Genomic DNA, 19,878 nt, shown 5'->3' with positions numbered 1-19,878 from the left:
CATTCCATGATAGGACAATTGAAGCTTGTGACATTGGTAATTGACAACGAGAGAAACACAGGAAGATATTGATTATGTTAATAATGACTTAATTTGCATAATTAATGAGAAAATTTTTATAATTATGTAATGATAACTGCCTGGAATTTCATACTTGTGGTATTTGAAAGTTTAGTTGAGGTGAACATCATTAAACATAATTTATTCAAATACGGACCTCATTTGCATAATTTATTATGAAATGTTAGAATGCATTGTTTGTTAATATAAGGCTGTCTTTTGGTTGAGATTATGATAAAATGATATAATTCATGAAAATTAGGTTCCTATTTCTTAAATCAGGGGGGAATAATCTAATCTATAATTTCAGTCATAAAGATTAACATCATTTGGCGAAGGTATGGGATCGGGGAACTCTAGTTTTGTTTACACTTCAAATATCTGCACAGCTTCAATTTACTTCCATACATAAGTACATTTCCAGTTTTTTGTACCACTTTCTGATCAACTGTTGACTAAAAACTATTCACATATCACTGCCATTATTTTCTTTACACTTCAAATATCTGCACAGCTCCAATTTCACCTACATTCATAAATACATTTCCAGTTTTTTTGTACCACTTCCTGATTAACTGTTGAACTTTTAGGAAAAAAAAAGAGCATGTCTGTAGTGTCTGTAATGAGATTTAGATTAAAAAATAACCGTAGCACCTACTTAAGAAAGCTATTCATTCTCCTTATCCCCGCTGAGAAAATAAGATGCCATCGCTCATCCCTGAAGTCCTGGTCTTCCATCTTCGTTATGTTCAATTGGCCGTTCTAAAGACTGGGGTGTGTTTCATTAGTCTTCTGTATCTGTATCAGTATAGCTGGTATAACCTTGTACTTGGTGACAGTGAGTTCCATTCTGCGATAGTTCTAGGAAAGAATGAATTGTTGAACACCTCAATCATTGGTTGATAACTCTGGTACTTGAAGGCATGGCTATTTCTTGTTCTCTTCTGGGCTGGTATTAGGTACTTAGTAGTTGGGACATCCACCAGTGTATTGCTTCACTACTGCAGGGCTAGAAATTCATTGTTGGGAATAGGTGCACTGGTATGGTGCACCCAACCTAAAAAAAATGGGTGCACAATTTTTTTGGGGGGTGCAACATATAAAACAAGATTATTAAGAAAAGTACTATAACAATGACTTTATTATTTTTCTAGTACTTAGATGTTAAGAATATGTTGTATACTACTATACATGTAGCATCTAAAATGTAAACCTACAAAAATATTTGGGTACCCTAGGGTGCACCCAGAGAAATAGATTGGGTGCACAGCTCCAAGTTTGGGTGCACTAAGGTGCACATGCACCCAGTATTTCCAGCCCTGGTACTGCCAAGCCCCACAACGTGTTTAGTCCACCAGACTAACAACATGGCTGCAAAAACAGGAGAATTTAGCCAAATAGAATAAATGTAATTAGCCAGTGGACTTTAGCTAGCTTCTACCAGGCTCTACGTCTGAAGCCTGGTAGAGGGCTGTCAACCTTCTCTGTCTGGACAAACAAACACACAAACCCACAGCTCAGCCGCCCAGAAACAATACTTCCGTACCTCCTACCAAGTTGAAATAACGCTACAGTCTCTGTGGCAGTTGTCCATACCTTATATGGAAGAGAAGGTGCCCTCTCCTGTTATTTATTACCATATCTGAAATGACCATTACGAGTTTCATGGCTCCCAAAGCTATCTTAGCTTTTCTTATAGGGGAATAGATCAAGTTGGTTGCCTGCTACATATACGTTAGGACCTCTCATCATTTTTGCGCAAATGCCAGAACCTTTGTATACGGGGAGCTTTCAGAGGTGTGGGTGGTTAATTCTGTAGCGCTGGAAGGCGGGATTTTACGGCGGATTTTTAATGCGGTTTGCCGGCGGTGGCCTCATTGTTTCGCAATGCTCGTTAGCCCTGACGAGGCTGGGTAATTCTAGTGTGATTTTATCGCATCAATTCTGGCGGACAGGGCCTCACTTGATGGCTGTAATTGGGAGGGCGAGCCGGTCGTAGGGGATTGATAGACGACTGACTGGTCTTCAATTTGGGTGCTTTGCAGGGAGGTACCATCATGAGGGCCTGCAGGGGGGTAACAGGGATTATGAATTACGCAAAATTTCATTACAGAGATATACAATAAATTTTTATTTTTCTCTAGATGTACGATAAAAATGTATTGTAGTCAGTGGAAAAATAAATAGAAGAACAATTCAATTTTCAGATGTTTTCGGGTACAACCCCCATGGTGTAGCTCAAATTGCATGGGGGTTAGTGATTTTGAATTACGCAAAATTTTCTCCGATTATGAACTATGTTAAATTCTCAGAGCTGATTACGGACAATTACACATTGTGGCTGATGTACTGATTACGAATGACGATGATTTGGGCAGCTGCCTACAGATTATGAACACTAAAAAGGCCTGATTACGCCTTACGAAAAAGGGCATGTAGGCCCTCCATGATGTAGCTTTGCATGTACCTGCCACATCTGAAGATTGAGTTGTTCTTTCTTGGTAATTATCTTCAAAAGACTCCAATATATTTTTATTTTTCATCTGCGTAATAACTCATAACAACAAACTGAGGAGTACATATAGCCCTGAGGGCACAAATAAAATACCACCAGTCCTGCATATGCAGGTTAGTGCAGGTAAAATTGTGCAGGTATTTCTGATTTCTACCTGCACCTAACCTGTACTGGTCCGTGTACTGGGTATATGCAGGTTAGTGCAGGTAAAATTGTGCAGGTATTTCTGATGTCTACCTGCACCTAACCTGTACTGGTCCATGTACTGGGTATATGCAGGTTAGTGCAGGTAAAATTGGAGACTGTGCAGGTATTTCTGATGTCTACCTGCACCTAACCTGTACTGGTCCATGTACTGGGTATATGCAGGTTAGTGCAGGTACATGTAGGTGGATTTTTATTTGCTTCATTGACTGTTACCACCTACGCAGCATACATGTAAAAGAAATAGAATATGGCAATGGTTCCTTAACAATTTTCCTTAATTCTGGGTGGTGCAGGTAAAATTTGTCTGGTGAAGGTGATTTTCAATGTTACTTACACCAGCGCAGGTAATACTATGCAGAAAAACGTATTTCAAGCCCTGAACTCTTACTGTTGCTGTACACCCCTACTGCAGAATGGTCTCTCCCCATCCTCCCTACCCTCCTATATATCCGCCGCACTGGTGCATGTGGTTGACCCAGTGAAACAGATACGCTGATACAGAGATGGCAAAATGATCCCGTAGGTGTAACGTGTATCTAAGATTTTCTTCTCTTGTTCCAGGACATTCTGCCGTCATTTCTAGTTTCATGGAATCCTGCAGGGAATTAGAAACAGGTGAGTTGGTAAAGATTATTCCTCAGCCTTTATATATATGTAACTGAAAGTGTTGATGCTAGCATTTCTACCTTTATGCAAGGCTGGGCTGACTTTTTGTGTGGCATTTTCTCATGGACAGGTCACTGATTCCAAATTACACATATATGTAAGCACACATAGAGTCAGCCAATATTTTCCATGTTTCAGATATTAACAGTTAATTTTTGTCTAATTTTGAGAAATGCTAATTCATGCTAATAAACACAACACACATGGTGCTTTCTAATGTAATTAAGCGTGTATTTAGTATCAATATTCATGCATGCCTACAATCAAATATGTTATGCTTTTACGTTTTTTTGGCTCCAAGAAAACCTGTGTACATGTTATCGTATTATGATCTGTGAATTTGACTCACGTTGCTCAAAAGATTATGATATCAGGAAATATTTGGATCAGAGTACCAGACAATATATTGATTTTCTTTTATGACAAGCCTGCATGTACGTGTATTTCTACTGTGCGCATTTAATATATATTTCAACTCCACAACACATTTGACATTCACCAAATTATATGCCTAAAACTGGATTTTACAACTTAGACTCATTTAATGGTCTGGGATCAAGAAGGATTTTATTTTTTATTGTAACTGCCAAGGTGTTACTTTGCTAAAATGTTGCAGGATTATATACGATTTAGCCCTAGGTGAAAGATTATGATTATGGGTCTGATTCTACCATAAAAATCAAATAGGGTATGCAAATCCGGTTCATGCAGATATTTCCTTATTCCATTTAGTTGGGGATTCTTATTCCTGGCAGTGACTATTTCCATATACATGTACCATATAGGCAAACTACATCACAGTACATGTAGGCCAGTTGCCAAGTGTGGGCACAGGATCTATCGACTGGTGTTCATTCAGTAAAACATAATCTAGTAATAGAATCTAAAAGGAAATGTTAAGGTTGAAATTCATGCAGGCGTCCTACATGACTATCCTGGGCAAAAATACAGAGCAAAATTTGCAGATAAACCAAGATACATTATTTTGTGGAGCTTCAAACAGAATCCAGGACTGTTAAATTTAAACCTGAAAATGATTTTGTTTAGTAAAACACTTTCTTAGGATTCAGAACTTCAATTGAATACATTTTGTTAAATGATTTTTAATCGTAATTTCGGATCATTTTACCAACTTGCAGCTAAAAGCTTGTAGAACTGGCAAGATTAATATTAATAGTCATAACAATTATTGCCCTTCTAGGAGACATCTGATAAACAGAAAACAGAATTCTGACTCTCATATTCAGTTGTCAACAAAATTGCACACAACTAAAGTAAAGGCCACACCAATTTAATTTGTAACAGTTGGTTCTCGGATTTTCCCAGAAAAAATATGAAGCGACAGGGCGAAAAAAAAATAAAAACAGGGTTAACCATCCTATTATGGCCCCAAATACAACGATAGGAGCCATGGAGTCAACATAAAAGGCAGGGTTATTATCTAAACAAATTGAATGAATTTTACACTTTTAATCAAACCACTGTATTAATAGATGGAAAAACTGTAACAACTAGGAAGAAATTGACTTTCCTCAACTGTTGGGGGCAAAATATGAGCATTTTTTACTAGTTGATTCAGATTTTTTTTTTTGCAAATCAGAACAAAATGGAAAGGTAAATCGTTCTGAGAACCAACAAATTAAATTGGTGTGGCCTAAATAAGAAGTGTATTTGCATCACAATCTGATACTAACTACAAAGGGCTTCAGGGATCCATAAATGTTAGAATATTATTGAGGTTTATGAGAGGCTGTATTGATTATTTGCTATTTTACAACTCTGGAATATTTCTGTTAGGTCTCATCATGACTTGTTATTATTTATTGTGTCTATAAAATTGCATCTGGTTCCCCAAGATACGAGTAATAATATTATGTTCTTTTCAAAACCTGGCACAAAAAATACACATTCTCAAATTACTGTTACAGTAGTAATGGAGGTATTTTGTATGCCATGGATCAATTCAAAACAATGTAAAACATTCAAAACTAAGCTATACACGATTTTCATTGATTTTTTTCCAGACCCTATAGGCGGAAGACTCGATATGGTAGTCATTTGTAATATCATGAAAGTTTGTCTGTGTTGATAGAAGTCATTATGAAAGTTGTAATTTCCAAGACAAGAAATTACTAATGTTCAACTGCTACTAGTCTGCTAGTAGAAACCATGACAATCTCTCAACAAGTTCTTGCGTTATCCTCCTTCAAACTTTAGATTTTTAAACAAACCCCCATGCACTTGGCTAGAGAATATTAAATGCTTCTTTACAGCAGTCAAGGACATTGTTGTAAAGAATTCTAAGAAGTGACCGGATACTATCGGACCGGAAACAAGAAATTATTAGTGTTCAACTGCACAGTAAAAATCATGACAATCTCTCAACAGGTTCTTAAGTTATCCTCCTTCAAAGATTTTTAAACAAACGCTCATGCACTTGGATAGAGAATATTAAATGCTTCTTTACAGCAGCCAAGGACATTGTTGTAAAAAATTCTGAGAAGTGACTAGAATAAAATTGATCACCCTATTAAACCCAGTTAGATGTCAGAAATCTCCCTGCCACACTTGTAAGCAGTAATTCATCCCTACAGCTGATGGACTGCCTGGCCGAGGATTTTGGCCTTGGACCAGAGAGTCCGCGGAAAAATTTATGGGGAAACACCATTAGCCCTCTGTAGATTGGAGAACAAAATTTGAAAGCCAAAGGTCTTCGCTATATCTTTTATTTATTTATTTATTCAAGCTTTGCCACAAGTGGAAGGGAAGGGAGAAACAGGTGGAGACCACCTTTACAGGCTCCCTCCCCAAAGACATAAATGACATTGCAATCAATCATAGTTAAAACTAATTAAACATATTGCACAACATCGTAAGTAGACAATAATAACAATATATATAATTGCACAATTTCATAATAGCTAGATCTCTGCACATGTACATCCGGCCGTGGAAGTGCCCCATGTCTACCGTGGCCTTATTGCCAGACATGTGGCACACCGACAAGCAGACGTCCACGTGCAGAGATTGTCAGTAACAAAATGATCATTAAATCTCTGACTTGGTCAGCGATTTGACAAGACCCCGTTTGAATGTTACAGTGTTGGACAGGAGGTTTGTGGAGTCTGAATTCGACAAAACATTTTGATTTTGTTGTAGCAGGCACCCTTTGGTGTTGGGTTACAATATGTAGCAAGTGGCAGGACAGAGTTGGAGGGACTGGTCACCATACATGTATGTGTGAATATTTTGGGGTCCCGGCAATTTCTTACAGAATGATTTGGACAGAGGGATTGTGGAGCCTGAATTCGACAGAACATTTTATTGTTATATGACAATAAGTTGCCCTCTTCATCGATACTACAGAACCATAAAAGCCAAAGAGCAGCTGGTTGATTCAAATGACAATCTCCAATCAGACGTTGGATGGCAAAATCATAATATTTTTCAGCTTCCTGATTTTTATGTTTTCCTTGTAGGCCATATTGTACCATGTGCTGTAGCAGGCACCCTTTGGTGTTGGGTTACATTATGTAGCAAGTGGCAGGACAGAGTTGGAGGGGCTGGTCACCATATATATGAATGTGTTTGAGTCCTGTCAATATCTTACAGATTTGGACAGAAGGATTAATATTGTAGAGCCTGAATTCAACAGAAGATTTTCCTGTTGTGACATTACAATAAGTTGCCCTCTCCATCGATAGTACAGAACCATGAAAGCCAAAGAGCAGCTGGTTGATTCACATGATAATCTCCAATCAGACGTTGGATGGCAAAATCATAACATTTATTAGCTTCCTGATTTTTATGTTTTAGATTACCTTGTAGGCCAGACATTTATTGTACCATGTGCTGTAGCAGGTACCCTGTGGTGTTGGGTTACATTATGTAGCAAGTGGCAGGACAGAGTTGGAGGGGCTGGTCACCATATATATGTCTATGAATGTGTTTGAGTCTTGTCAATATCTTACAGAGTTGGACAGATTCTTAGGTTTGTGGAGTCTGAATTCAGCCTGGGAACATTTTGATTGTTGTTTGAACATATCAATATAATAAGTTCCTCTCTCTGTAGATACTACAGAATCATGAAAAATAGATTTTATTAAGGGCTGCCACAGAAGGAAAACATAATATTGTTTTTTTTGGACATTTTCTTGAGGATTTTGAGAGGCTTTAGACTTTAGACAGACTGACTGATGGTTTCTGTCCTGTTCTTAGCCCTGAATTTCTGGACCATGTTATTAAATCAAAGGATATTTGTGCTCGGGGACATATTTCAGCTAATTGACCATTTATCTTTTGATCGTAAAATTTTAATATTGCTGTTGACATCGATATTGTAGAAATGGTATAATTTGTTTTACCAGGCTTGCCCTGGTATAATGTCAGCAGGGTTTTTTTTCAAGACAGAAAAGGTCTGAGAATATAGCCTCCATAGCATGCCAAAAACTGGGGGGTTTGGGGGTCTTCAGGGTCTTTGGGATCTTTTATGACATTGTGCTATTTTCTGATTGCATATAGACAACATAGCCGGCCTGGTTGAATTACCCCCATTTTTAGAACTGGGCTAATCAGAAAACAGCTGAAGACCACCAAACCCCCAGTTCTATAAGCCTGCTACGGAGGCTATGAGAATAAACAATTGAATTGGAGTGGTTTAAGTATCTGCTACGTGAAGTTCACATGAACCAAGTTAAAGATCAGGCATGACGGTGTTTATAATTTGATTTTCATACCCGTTGCCTCTAGATCTACTAGCTCAAAAGATGATTCAGAATAGAACTTAATTAATACACAGGGTAATTATGTTAAGTTTTCCTCATCATGGAATCCAAGTACTCAAGTTGATTTCCTTGTTTGGGTAACTGTATAACAGTATATTGTATCAGGCCCTCATGTGTCACACTGTGTCTTCATTACTTTCCCCATTTCTCATACTCACTGATGGCTACTGAAGTTGAAACTCTCCCGCAGCAGGGTTCAAAATACCACCAGCATGTGCAGGTTAGTGCAGGTAAAATTGGATATTTCTGATGTCTACCTGTACCTAACCTGTACTGTACAAATGTAGGTACAGTCATGTAGGTGTATGTGGATTTTTATTTGCTCCATTGACTGTTACCACCTAAAATGAAGTATAAACATTAAGGAAATTATGCAATGATTTCAAGACAGTTTTATGAAAGTGTGATCCATACTTCATTTAGTATATCAGTGTCTTGCTATATTTTCTTGTGAGAACACTACTTTGTGCATTACTTGCCCTTTTCATTTGAATTCTCCTTGAAATGCTGATTCATGTATCATTATGTTTGCTTGATATTAAAATGAAATTATGCCAAGATGTTTCTTATTATGTCATGAAAATCTCTCTAAATATCATCCGCACATAATCTGTGATGAGGATATTTTGGGTAACAATATTTGATAAGCAATGATACTGCCTGGTTCGAAAATTAGATTATGGTAATATTGAAGTCGCTCGTATAATTTGTATGGAAGCTATTTATGGTTTTCGCTCATATCTGATTATAAGTTATGATGCCAACGTAGAATATAGGATCAATCCGGCAAGTTTCCCTTAAATTCTGTTCAAATAATATATGATAACGATTAATAATGCTTGATTTGTAGTACTGCAGTTGTCAAGATGAAATATTAGATTTGGGTTTCTTGAGTCCCTTGGGCTGGTTCTTTTTTTCTTGTCAAGTTGGCATAACAAATTTCATAAATCTATATAGGACTCCTCCTGACATTAGAATGACGACCATAAAGACGTCAATGAGGTAATGCAAGATTGGAAATTCCACCTGTATATTCAGGTTAGTGCCGGGAAAATTGGAGCTGTGCGGGTATTTCTGATGTCTACATGTAACATTACCTGCACCATGTTACATGTAACATGCACCGGTCAGTGTACTGGGGTTATATGTACATGTAAAATGTAGATTTTTGTTTGCTACATTGAATGTTATATAGATGAGAAATGATGGCAATGTTTTCTGAACAGTTTTTAGTTCCAAGTGGTGTAGGTAAAATTTGTCTAGTGCAGGTAATTTTCAAGCATTGTTACCTGCACCTGTGCAGGTACATGTATGCAGAAAAAGTATTTCGATCCCTGTAATATGAGAGATCCAACCTTGTTCCACTTCTGTGATGGATGCTCCCCCTGGAGGGAGTCATGCTAAACAAGGTTTTCTGCTGAACCTGGGAGTGTGATCAGCATTCTAAACCTTTACTCATTTTATTATGGCTGTGTCAAACATATTTAACCGTAGATCGTGGTATTTTTCCTGTCATTTTGGTTTGCCTGACTTATTGATATTTCAGAGCATCTTCGATGGTTTATATGCATGACTTGTGTGTGTGTGTGTAATGTCACATGTAGCTTGGGTTAATGTGAGGTGGCATTGTAGCCATGTTGATAAAACCGTCTGGAGCCTGAATATACAATATTTCATGTTTAATCTTTTAAAAATAGCTAACTTGGGAAATTTCCTTCTAAATATCATGATAAGTTTGACATACAAATAATGTATTTGCCAATTATGCTGTACACTAATTCAATATTTCATTTCATACACAGATAATGTAGACAGGTGACAAAGCAATTATGGATGTTGTGTTGCTCCATTTTCTGTGAAAATCTGTGCTCCTCACGTTGAACAGATATACACCAGTCTGGCTCTTTACTTTTTCTCAGATATCTGTATTTTGAAGCTGTAGAGATATTCTTTTATGTCATCGTGCCCAAAACTTCCAAGATGCCTAACTGAATTTTTCATTTCGTACACAGATACAGTATTACACTCAGATGATGAAGCAATCCTTTACTTTAAGTCACTGTACCAAAAACTTCCAAGATGCCTAATTCAATTTTTCATTTCATACAGATAGTGTAGAGGGGTGACGAAGCAGTCATTTTACGTCGTTGTGCCAAATCCTTCAAATTCCAAGATGCCAAAAGCCATTCAGAAAACCAGTTACTATACTTAGCCTAGTACATGTAGTATGTTGTGCTAATTCAATGTTTCCTTTCATACTCAGATAATGTAGACTGGTGACAAGCCAATCCTTTTTGTCGTTGTGCCAAAAACGTCCAAGATGCCAAAAGCTACCCAGAAAACCAGGCACGCTGATCGCTCTCCGACGACCGAGAGCGAATCGCTCAGCGGCACGAGCAGTTTCAGTGTCAGCCATCCCAAGAACAAGAGCACGGAAAGCGTCGAAATGAAGCAGGAAAGACTCCCTCGGCCAACCAACTTCCACAACTGCAGTCTTCACGACGGTCGGGACATGGATCCGCAAGCGGGAAGTTCTGGCACGCTACCTACGATAAGCGGCGTACTTAACCTCAACGAGCAACCAATCGCACCGGCCAATCACAGCCAAACGCTGAGGCTCACGAACCAATCACCTGTCACCGATTTGAACCAGATCCATTCAAACTACCGGACTGTCACACTCACGGGAACGATCACGCGCGGGAAGAAACGTGGCCAAATGGTCGACATCCAGCTCGATCTGACGGATAAAGAAATAGCAGAGCTGAGCACGATAAGTGAAGAAAAAGAGGAGGAAGAAAACACACCAAAAGACGATTGCATCTGGGGGATCAACAAAGGCATCCACATCTTCATCTGGAGCGTGCTGTGCTTTCCTGTCGTGTTTGTGATCGCTTTTTTCGTCGCGTTCTACTATGGGACAATCACGTGGTACAACATCTTCCTTCACTACAACGAGGAGAGGACTTTTCTCCACAAGGTCAGCATTTGTCCGTTACTGATTCTGTTCTACCCCATTTTGATTGTGGTCGTATCTCTCGGGCTGGGAGGATACTCTGCGTTTGTGCAGTTGTCCTGGTACTGCGACAGTTGGCGAGAGGATGTGGGTGACTTTGAGAAAGGCTTCTTCGGCTGGATGTGTAGCAAGTTGCGACTGGACAGTTGTTCGCCGTACGACGTTGTTGAACTCACGACTCCCGAAGCGGAAACCTTAGCACAACAAGACCCAGCAAGCCCGCCGCCACACTCTGAGTCTACTGTGTAGATATCTTCTCCTTAAATAATTTCATCAGGTTGGTAGGACATAGGATATTGGGGTTTTCTTTTACACATGTACAGTCAGTGCTTCTCTCACCTGCTTATTACGTTTCAGTGTCTATCAGACATCTTCATCAGTAGTCTTGTACTGACTGGAGTACTCAGCTTCTTGCCACTACAAATGTATGTAACCAATGTATAGGGAATACAAACTTTTGGGATTGTGTTGTCGCCACAAAAGCGACACCTACTTCGGCTACATATAGCGGCGAGAAGCAGAACTCCAGTCAGAAGCTCTGAGGAAGGTGTCTGATAGACACCAAAACATAAGCAGGTGAGAGACATTTACTGGTTGTGTAGAAGAAAACTGCTATATCCTACAGTGTAGATATTTTGTATCAACTACATTTGTACATTGTACATGACAACTTGAATGTGCAACTGTCTACAAAACACTACAGTTTGAAACTTGTCTACTGATTGGTATAATTCTTACAACACCATTGAGAATTACATACTTGAGTCTGAAAGTGAACTTTTAGTTAACTGTGCAGGGTCAAACTTAATCTGTCTGGAAACTGTGTGGACCTATCCTGTGCCTCTCGTATGTACAGTTAGCTACTAGGTAGTACTACTATAATGTGCTTTCTAGTTATTCAGTATTGAGAGTGTATAGATGTACATGTACAACAAAGTGACTGTATGTTTGAATGTGTGGATGAAACAATCTTCATTGGAAGACGAAAAAAAAAAAACTACACGTTCTTAAAAAAAGGTGCAAAATAAGAATCTCCAAGCAGATCCCACCGTGTCAAGGCAGTAACAATTAGCAGTGACCATTAACTGCTTGGCCAATAGTTACTGCTTAATGCCAACCGTAGGATCTGCTAAGAGACTACAAAAAGAAAGAATTTTCAGGGTACTTGCTGGGACATCACCTAGTTGTGCCATAAACAAAGAATCTACAGTGAATCTTACATAGGTTTGCATGAGGTCTGTGTTAGCTATGTCAGTAGTCCTGTCACTGAACCAACAACACTGAATTGAGTTGAGTTGTACAGATCCAAGTGTAGAACAAAGTCAGATTCCTCTTGAAAAAGGTGTCAAAAGTGATTGATCTTCTCATTGTACCTGAAGTCTTGTTTAGTGTTGTGCCAACCGTTGACTTCCAAGTACATTTAATGTACGAGGGCCTGCATTGGGGGTAGTGATTACGAATTACGCAAAATTTTCGCCGCCGATTGAAAATTACGTTAAAGTCTCAGAGCTGATTACGACTTTACGCTTTGTGGCTAATGTCCTATTATGAATTACGTCGATTTTTGCGGAGGCTGCCTACGAATTACGAAGTCTAAAAAGGCCTGATTACGCCTTACAAAAAAGGGCATGCAGGCCCTCGTGTATGGATGCATGTATATCAAGTAACGTAGCCTGAAGTCCAGCCCAAGCTAGTCCATGCTGCCAAAGCTAATAGTGCTGAGTTTTGGGCTACAGGTAAACTGGTCATTGTGAACAGTGAAAGACTAGCATGTCAGCACCCCTAACTAGATTAGTTTCATTTATGTTCAGTCTTCAGCCATTTTCACTTTGAGTTAGCCTGGGTACCATCCTGGTTAGTTTTAAGTCCGCTCCCACAGTCAGTTGGTCAGTAGCGACTGTGGGAGCGGACATAAACTGACCAGGGTGGTACCCAGGCTAACTTTGAGTTGCATATTTCGAAAAATAGCACTAAAGATTTTGTATCTATTTGCCAAGAAATATCAATGCTGTGTTGTAAAAAGGTTGTGGAACTATTGTGAAAAGTTGACAAAGAAGAGAAAGAAATCTCCAGGTCCATTTTTACCCATACATGTATTTACCCATACATGTATAAAATTATGTACATCTTCGTTTGTCATGCCTAACTGAGGTAAAGCATGTATATGTACAATATACAGTGTAGCTGTAAAGTGGTTCAATTTAGTGACCTATCTGGAAAATTGGAGTGCTTTGGGTCACTGTAAAAACTGTAATATGCATCTATTGGTCTGGGAAAATTTATTTCACTGAAAGGAAAGACTACAATCATGTAGCTGCTTTATGTAAACATTGTGGAATTATAATAGCTGCAAAATCTGGTCCCACAAATTGACACAGTGCAGTAGATTGCTGTAATTCTTTATTCAGATATGCTGCTCCCACATGCCTACAATTTATGCTGAAATTTCAGTACGTGCCACTTAATATGTATATTAACATGTACATGTACGATACATTAGACAATATTAAACTTATGACTGTGGAAATGTGAAATCAGGTTCAACCCTCAAAAGTGTCATTGTAAGCTGCAAATAAGGTTTGTATCATGATTTGGCAAAGCAATGTAAAAACATCTAAAATCATGTTTTTCCAGTATATGGAAACATTGAATATCTCTACATTATTATATTTCGATGGTCTGAAATGTATTCATACAAGTAATTGATGCCCAAATCATTGATAACTTTTTATTTAGATAAGTCAAGAAAGTGTTATAGTCCTGACGTACAGTCTAGTTTTCTGATTGTTATAAAATGTTGCAAAGCCAAATCTACTTAATGAGTACATGTGTGGCATTTTGGCTTATAAACCTACATGCTATTCCATTCTCCTTTTTTGTGACAGGCCATGATTTTGTATTTTGTATACTTTAATAACGATTGGGACATATTGCCAATGTTTGTGCCATAACATGTCATCTGAAAGATTATCTAATACAATTGTAATGTTATATGGGCCATGTATAATTTTAACTTAGATTTAATCTCTTTGAGCACTATGTATGCATCAATGTAACAATTGCAAAAGTCTTGAACAAGTTTGTAACAATTGCTTAATAATGTATATTTGGTATTTTCAAATTAAAATTGTAGATGGTAGCTTGCTAAATACAATTATGTCACTGAATGAGATATACTGTACATGTATTCAATTGTGCATTGCCACTAAAAAGTAGCTTTGAAATTTGGTAGGAAGAATTTTATGCTTAGCTTTTTATAATTTTTATATGATTAAAATGCCATCATTAAGCCAAGCTCTTTGATTATGACCATTTTTGCAAAGTACTAGTATGCTCAACCAGAAATATAGTAGGAGTTACCAATAATGTAGAAATATGCCCGTTATTTGTAAGAATGTTGATCCTAACAATGACGTATGCATCTGTTTCTGTAGTCTGATATTTGGACGCAGATGAAGAATGAGCGCGCACCGAATGTGCAGCTACTTTTCCCCCAACACTGTTTGACCTTGGTGGTTTATCACACAAAATGGAGACCGGTGAGAAAAAGACTGGAGTTCCGTGACCTCAATATCAGCAAAGGTCACAGATGTCCAGCCACATTTGAAATGGCCTTTCTGATGGACTGTGGTTACAAGGGAGGGAACAACACTTTTGATGTGCAGTATACGATACCGGCTAGAAGGACGGAGGACTGAAATATATTATTAAACTGCAGGCAAAATGAATTAGGGCAAATTTTGCTCCATACAGATTTTGGGCTGTAAAAGTGGCCCATTCATTTTAGATTCGCCGCCGCGTTTTTTCTCAGGGTCGTGACAAATTTCTTGGGGTGGTCCATACTTAGTTCTACTTTTACTTTGCAGTGAGGCCATGTTGATTTGATTATATGGATGACATCCTCTGGGAACCCCAAAACTGATGCGCGCGTGCGAATAAAAAAAAAGTTTTGCAACAAAAAAAAAGTTGCTTTCACTTTGAAATCTACGTGGTCATGAAGGTTGAACAAATGGCACAGAATATGTTATGGCGAATAATCTACTCTTCGAATTCATTTCTTTACAATTTTGTCTTTTTTCCTTTGATTTTGGCATTCTACGACATTGGTATCGTTTCTACATGTTTTCCTTGCAACTTATGGTATATTTTTGCTCATTTAGCAACTGTTTTGCACGATTTACAGTATGGTTGAAAACTTTTTTTTTTTTTGGAAACGGCCGAAAATTCATGCGCGTGCGGATGTCATCCATATAATCAAATCAACATGGCCTGAATGGTAAGAAAAACCATCAATTTCAATGTCAAGTTGAGGCTAAATCGATGCATATTGCGACCTTGCAAGGACAATTGTAGCCTATGCAAAGAAGAAAAGATAGATTTTTTTTATTCTTTATTACAATGAATACATACATCACTTACAAAAGACACTTACATGTGATACAGTGAGAAAATATCTAAAATCATGAGCATCATTACATCAGTTGTCCAACTCCTGCTTAAAAATATTTTGTTTCATCTATATATGTATGTGGGCTAGTGATTGAATGGCAGTAAATTTCAATATCAGACTGATGTCCACATCCAATTGCACAGGATTCCTGTAAAAATCCTTGGTCTTATCTAGTATGCCCCGTGCAAAGTGTCTGTGGACCTAATTCCCGTGAATTTAAGGGTTCAGCCAGGAAGGCTGGCCAGTTGCTTATTTTGTATAGTTGTATGGTTAGTGGGTGGTACCTAAGAAATAAGTAAATTTCAATATCAGATTTCCTCATCCAATTGCACAGGATTCCTGTAAAAAAAACCTTGGTCTCATCTCCTATGCTCCGTGCAAAGTGTCTGTGGACCTAATTCCCGTGAATTAAAGGGTTCAGCCAGGAAGGCTGGCCAGTTGCTTATTCTGTATGGTTAATGGGTGGTACCTAAGAAATAAGTAAATTTCAATATCAGATTTCCTCATCTCATTGCACTGGATGCCTCTAAAAAAATCCTTGATCTCATCTAGTATGCCCCGTGCAAAGTGTCTGTAGACCTAATTCCCGAGAATTAAAGGGTTGAGCCGAGAAGGCTGCCCAGTTCTTTAACCGTAATGAAACGTGCAGGAATTGATCTGCGTTATCCACGTCTGGACACGGCATTGACGCCGGCCTTGGAAATCTGCGGAATCAATTTTTCAACTTTTCTGGCAAATTAGATTTCGGACAAGGATTTCGGCAGCAGCATAGTTGGAAATGGGAATATTCATCAACCAATCAAATTCCATGTTTCAGTATTCCTGTACAATAAAAAGGAGTACAATAAGCTTTAAGAGCAGCAAACTGTACTCCTTTAGCGGACACACACACACTCACTCACACACACACACACACACACACACACACACACACACACACACACACACACACACACACACACACACACACACACACACACACACACACACACACACACACACTGACATTTTAACTGCCTATTTCGCCAATTTCTACTTTCCAGCCGCCTAGCAGAGACGTTCTGTTGGCAGTAGAATGCTTGACGCATGTGTTTTGGGCCAGTCTCCGTACACGGAGGGATGACTCCCGTGTGTGGGCGGCACGGGTGATGGAACTACCGCCCCGGATATCCACGGGTTAAGGCCAGGTGTAATTTGTCTTGGAGAAATCTCCCTAAGCCCAGGCTCCAGGTTATAGATAGGTCTTCCTCTCGTGCTCCGAGGCAAGGAAATGAAATTATGCACTGGCTGAAGGCCTCCTCGGAAAGAAACGTGGAATGGTACATACGCTGTTCGATGTGTTCGAATTTGATTCTTTAGATCCCTGTTTGATGTGACGTAAATTAGTAAGAATCGCATGTATTCCGTGTAATGGATCGTATGTATTCCGTAAACTTCGTATGTTTCTAGTAAGGATCGTATGTACTCCGTAAAATTCGTATGTTTCTAGTATGGGTCGTATGTACTCCGTAAAATTCGTATGTTTCTAGTAATGGATCGCATGTTTCTAGTAAGGATCGTATGAATTCCGTAAAATTCTGATAAATTCTCTGGCACCCCTGTGGATGGATGACTATTTCCAAATAAAAGCCTTGGAAAAGTTGGGTATTTACAGAAACGGGAATACATCATGCAAGATGAGGAAATTTTCCTGTCAAAAAAACACAATTTACCTAGATTTAAAAATGACTTTCTACTGGTATATCTTAAAACAGAAGAGATACTATGAGCTCAGTTACTGCTTCATTTTCATTTTTTTTCAGAAAAAATATCCGAATTTTGCAGCAGACGACATACAGTTACTCTGCACTTCTCAGAATTTTGCTTAAAAGCTTATGATTTATGAAATGTCCACAACTTATGAATGGGCTCCTGCTACAAAGAGGCGACCTAATGCAGGTTTCCCAAGTGGCAATTCCTCTGCATAAATACCGCCTCCGTGTGAACGGCAGTTATCTCACTGTGCCAGACTTGCTCTCCATTAGGCAAAACCAATTTCATTTGTTGGTTCTCGGATACGCCCGCTTCATTTTTTTCTGATTGCAAAAAAAAAAAAAGATTTATGTTCTGAATCAACCTCAAAATGAATGTGTTCTGTACAAACATTTCTGATCCGTCTTAGAAAGCTCTCCTTTAAATAATTTCTATGATAATAGAATGCGCTGAACGTTTTGTGCAATGGGAAAATTTTCTATGTCCATGTGTAAGTTTTGTAATCAGGGATTAATCTAAGGCTGTCTGTATGGGGTAAATGGCTATCAGAGAAATTGAGCTTCACCCAGAAAATCTTCCACCCAATAACTGCTTGGAGATTCTCTAGCACCCACCCCATTTGGTAATGTCGCAATGGATCAAAAGCGAACCATAACGGTGAAAAGAACCACTGCAGCTTAGCCAACATATTGCTGCAGTCCTTCGTTTTACTGCTAGAGGCCGCTTTTGATCCATGCACTTCTACGTATATTTAGATAAACCTTTGCTTCCCTACTAAATTTATTAAGTTGAGAATGATAAGGATAAAAATTGATTTCAAATTTGTAAGGTAAAGCCATAATCAAATCATTGTAGTTTTCAGGCATGCGTGTGTAATGAGTGTTTATTGACCTGTTGTTAATCTTATTTCAACTTGATTATCGAATTGTGTGTGAAACACGCCGTTCCAAGATGGCAAGTGTGCAACTATTACATTTCTCACTGAAACAATGTTGAAAATAAAAGTGGTGCTGAACATGCCTTCCACACACAGGAAAACCTGTCCTTGGTGCTGAACATGCCTTCCATACACGGGAAAACCTGTCCTTGGTGCTGAACATGCCTTCCACACACGAGAAAACCTGTCCGTGGTGCTGAACATACCTTCCGCACACAGGAAAACCTGTCCTTGGTGCTGAACGTGCCTTCCACACGCAGGAAAACCTGTCCTTGGTGCTGAACATGCCTTCCACACACAGGAAAACCTGCCTTAGTGCTGAACATGCCTTCCACACACAGGAAAACCTGTCCTTGGTGCTGAACATACCTTCTACACACAGGAAAACCTGTCCGTGGTGCTGAACGTGCCTTCCACACACAGGAAAACAAAATTACAGTGTTTAAGGTAGGAAAACTACTAGTAATCTCTCCAAAACTACTATTTCCACAATTATCAAAACAGTTGCTGTCATTTGATAAAGAACTGGGATTTTTGTTCAATAGTAAACAAATGCCCCTTCAGTACCAACCAAAGCCGCTAGGAGACCCAAAATCTAATTGTTTCTTCCTCTCACACACTCTACCCACATGCCAAATATCATTATGATATCATCATTGCCTTCTCAAGTTATGCTGTTGACACACACACACACACACACACACACACGCGCGCACACACACACACATACACACACACACACACACAAACACACACACACACACACAAACACACACATACAAACACACACTCACACAAACATCGTCACTACAGTGTATTGTTATGTTACACTATATTGGTTATCAGTTAAATTGACCCTAAAGGTCGTGACCCTAGTAGAGGTCACCTCGTGTCCGCCATTGTTTGTTGTTCCTTCGAGGTCTTCTCGTCTCCGAATCGCATCTTGTTGTTTCGAGTCGTCGACTGCGCACAGCCAAGAAAACATAACCTTCTTGTCAAAGGTAATAATGCAAGAATATTTTAAGACATTACTAGTTTTCACACAGACACACACACACACACACACACACACACATACACTCAAATTGCATCCAACTTGACACGTAGAGTTGTTTCAAAACATTCTTTAATTGATATACAAAACTATTTCATTTACGTTGGAAGCATGGCTATTATTATATACATTCAAAATAATTACATTTAGTACTTTAGAAACTTTTTATATAGCTAAATGTTCTCTAGTCATTGAAAAACATTCTAAAAGACACGGGTTTGGAAATACAGTAAAGTTGGATCAACGCTCAAATCAAAATGCTGGCAAAATCAATTCTCACGTAGGTCAGTTATGCCTGTGATATAAGACTATGCTATATGATACCCGGTGTATTTTATGCAAGAATTCCCCTTTGTTGCAGAAAACTCTACTACCAATATGAAATAGAGATGCATACCTAAACCCAATTTTAGGTTCAGGTCCGGATTCAAGTCTAG

At 38.7% G+C, this 19,878-nt stretch overlaps 1 protein-coding gene across 1 annotated transcript in view; it reads left to right on the top strand.

The window, feature by feature from the left end:
- Positions 1-11,825, top strand: part of LOC109464074 (transmembrane protein 169-like) — a 22,967-nt gene extending 11,142 nt beyond the window's left edge. Inside the window, exons 2-3 of the mRNA XM_019761001.1 lie at positions 3,344-3,397; positions 10,496-11,825. Coding sequence (XP_019616560.1) covers positions 10,553-11,497 — 945 coding nt within the window. The 5' untranslated portion in view covers positions 3,344-3,397; positions 10,496-10,552 and the 3' untranslated portion in view covers positions 11,498-11,825. The remainder of the gene's footprint in view (positions 1-3,343; positions 3,398-10,495) is intronic.
- Positions 11,826-19,878: the final 8,053 nt, after the last annotated feature.

This window comes from Branchiostoma belcheri, unplaced genomic scaffold (assembly GCF_001625305.1).
Source record: "Branchiostoma belcheri isolate BF01 breed outbred unplaced genomic scaffold, Haploidv18h27 scaffold131, whole genome shotgun sequence".
Taxonomy (NCBI): Eukaryota; Metazoa; Chordata; class Leptocardii; order Amphioxiformes; family Branchiostomatidae; genus Branchiostoma; species Branchiostoma belcheri.
The sequence above is the reverse complement of the archived record's forward strand: the minus strand, read 5'-3'. Positions and strand labels throughout refer to the sequence as shown.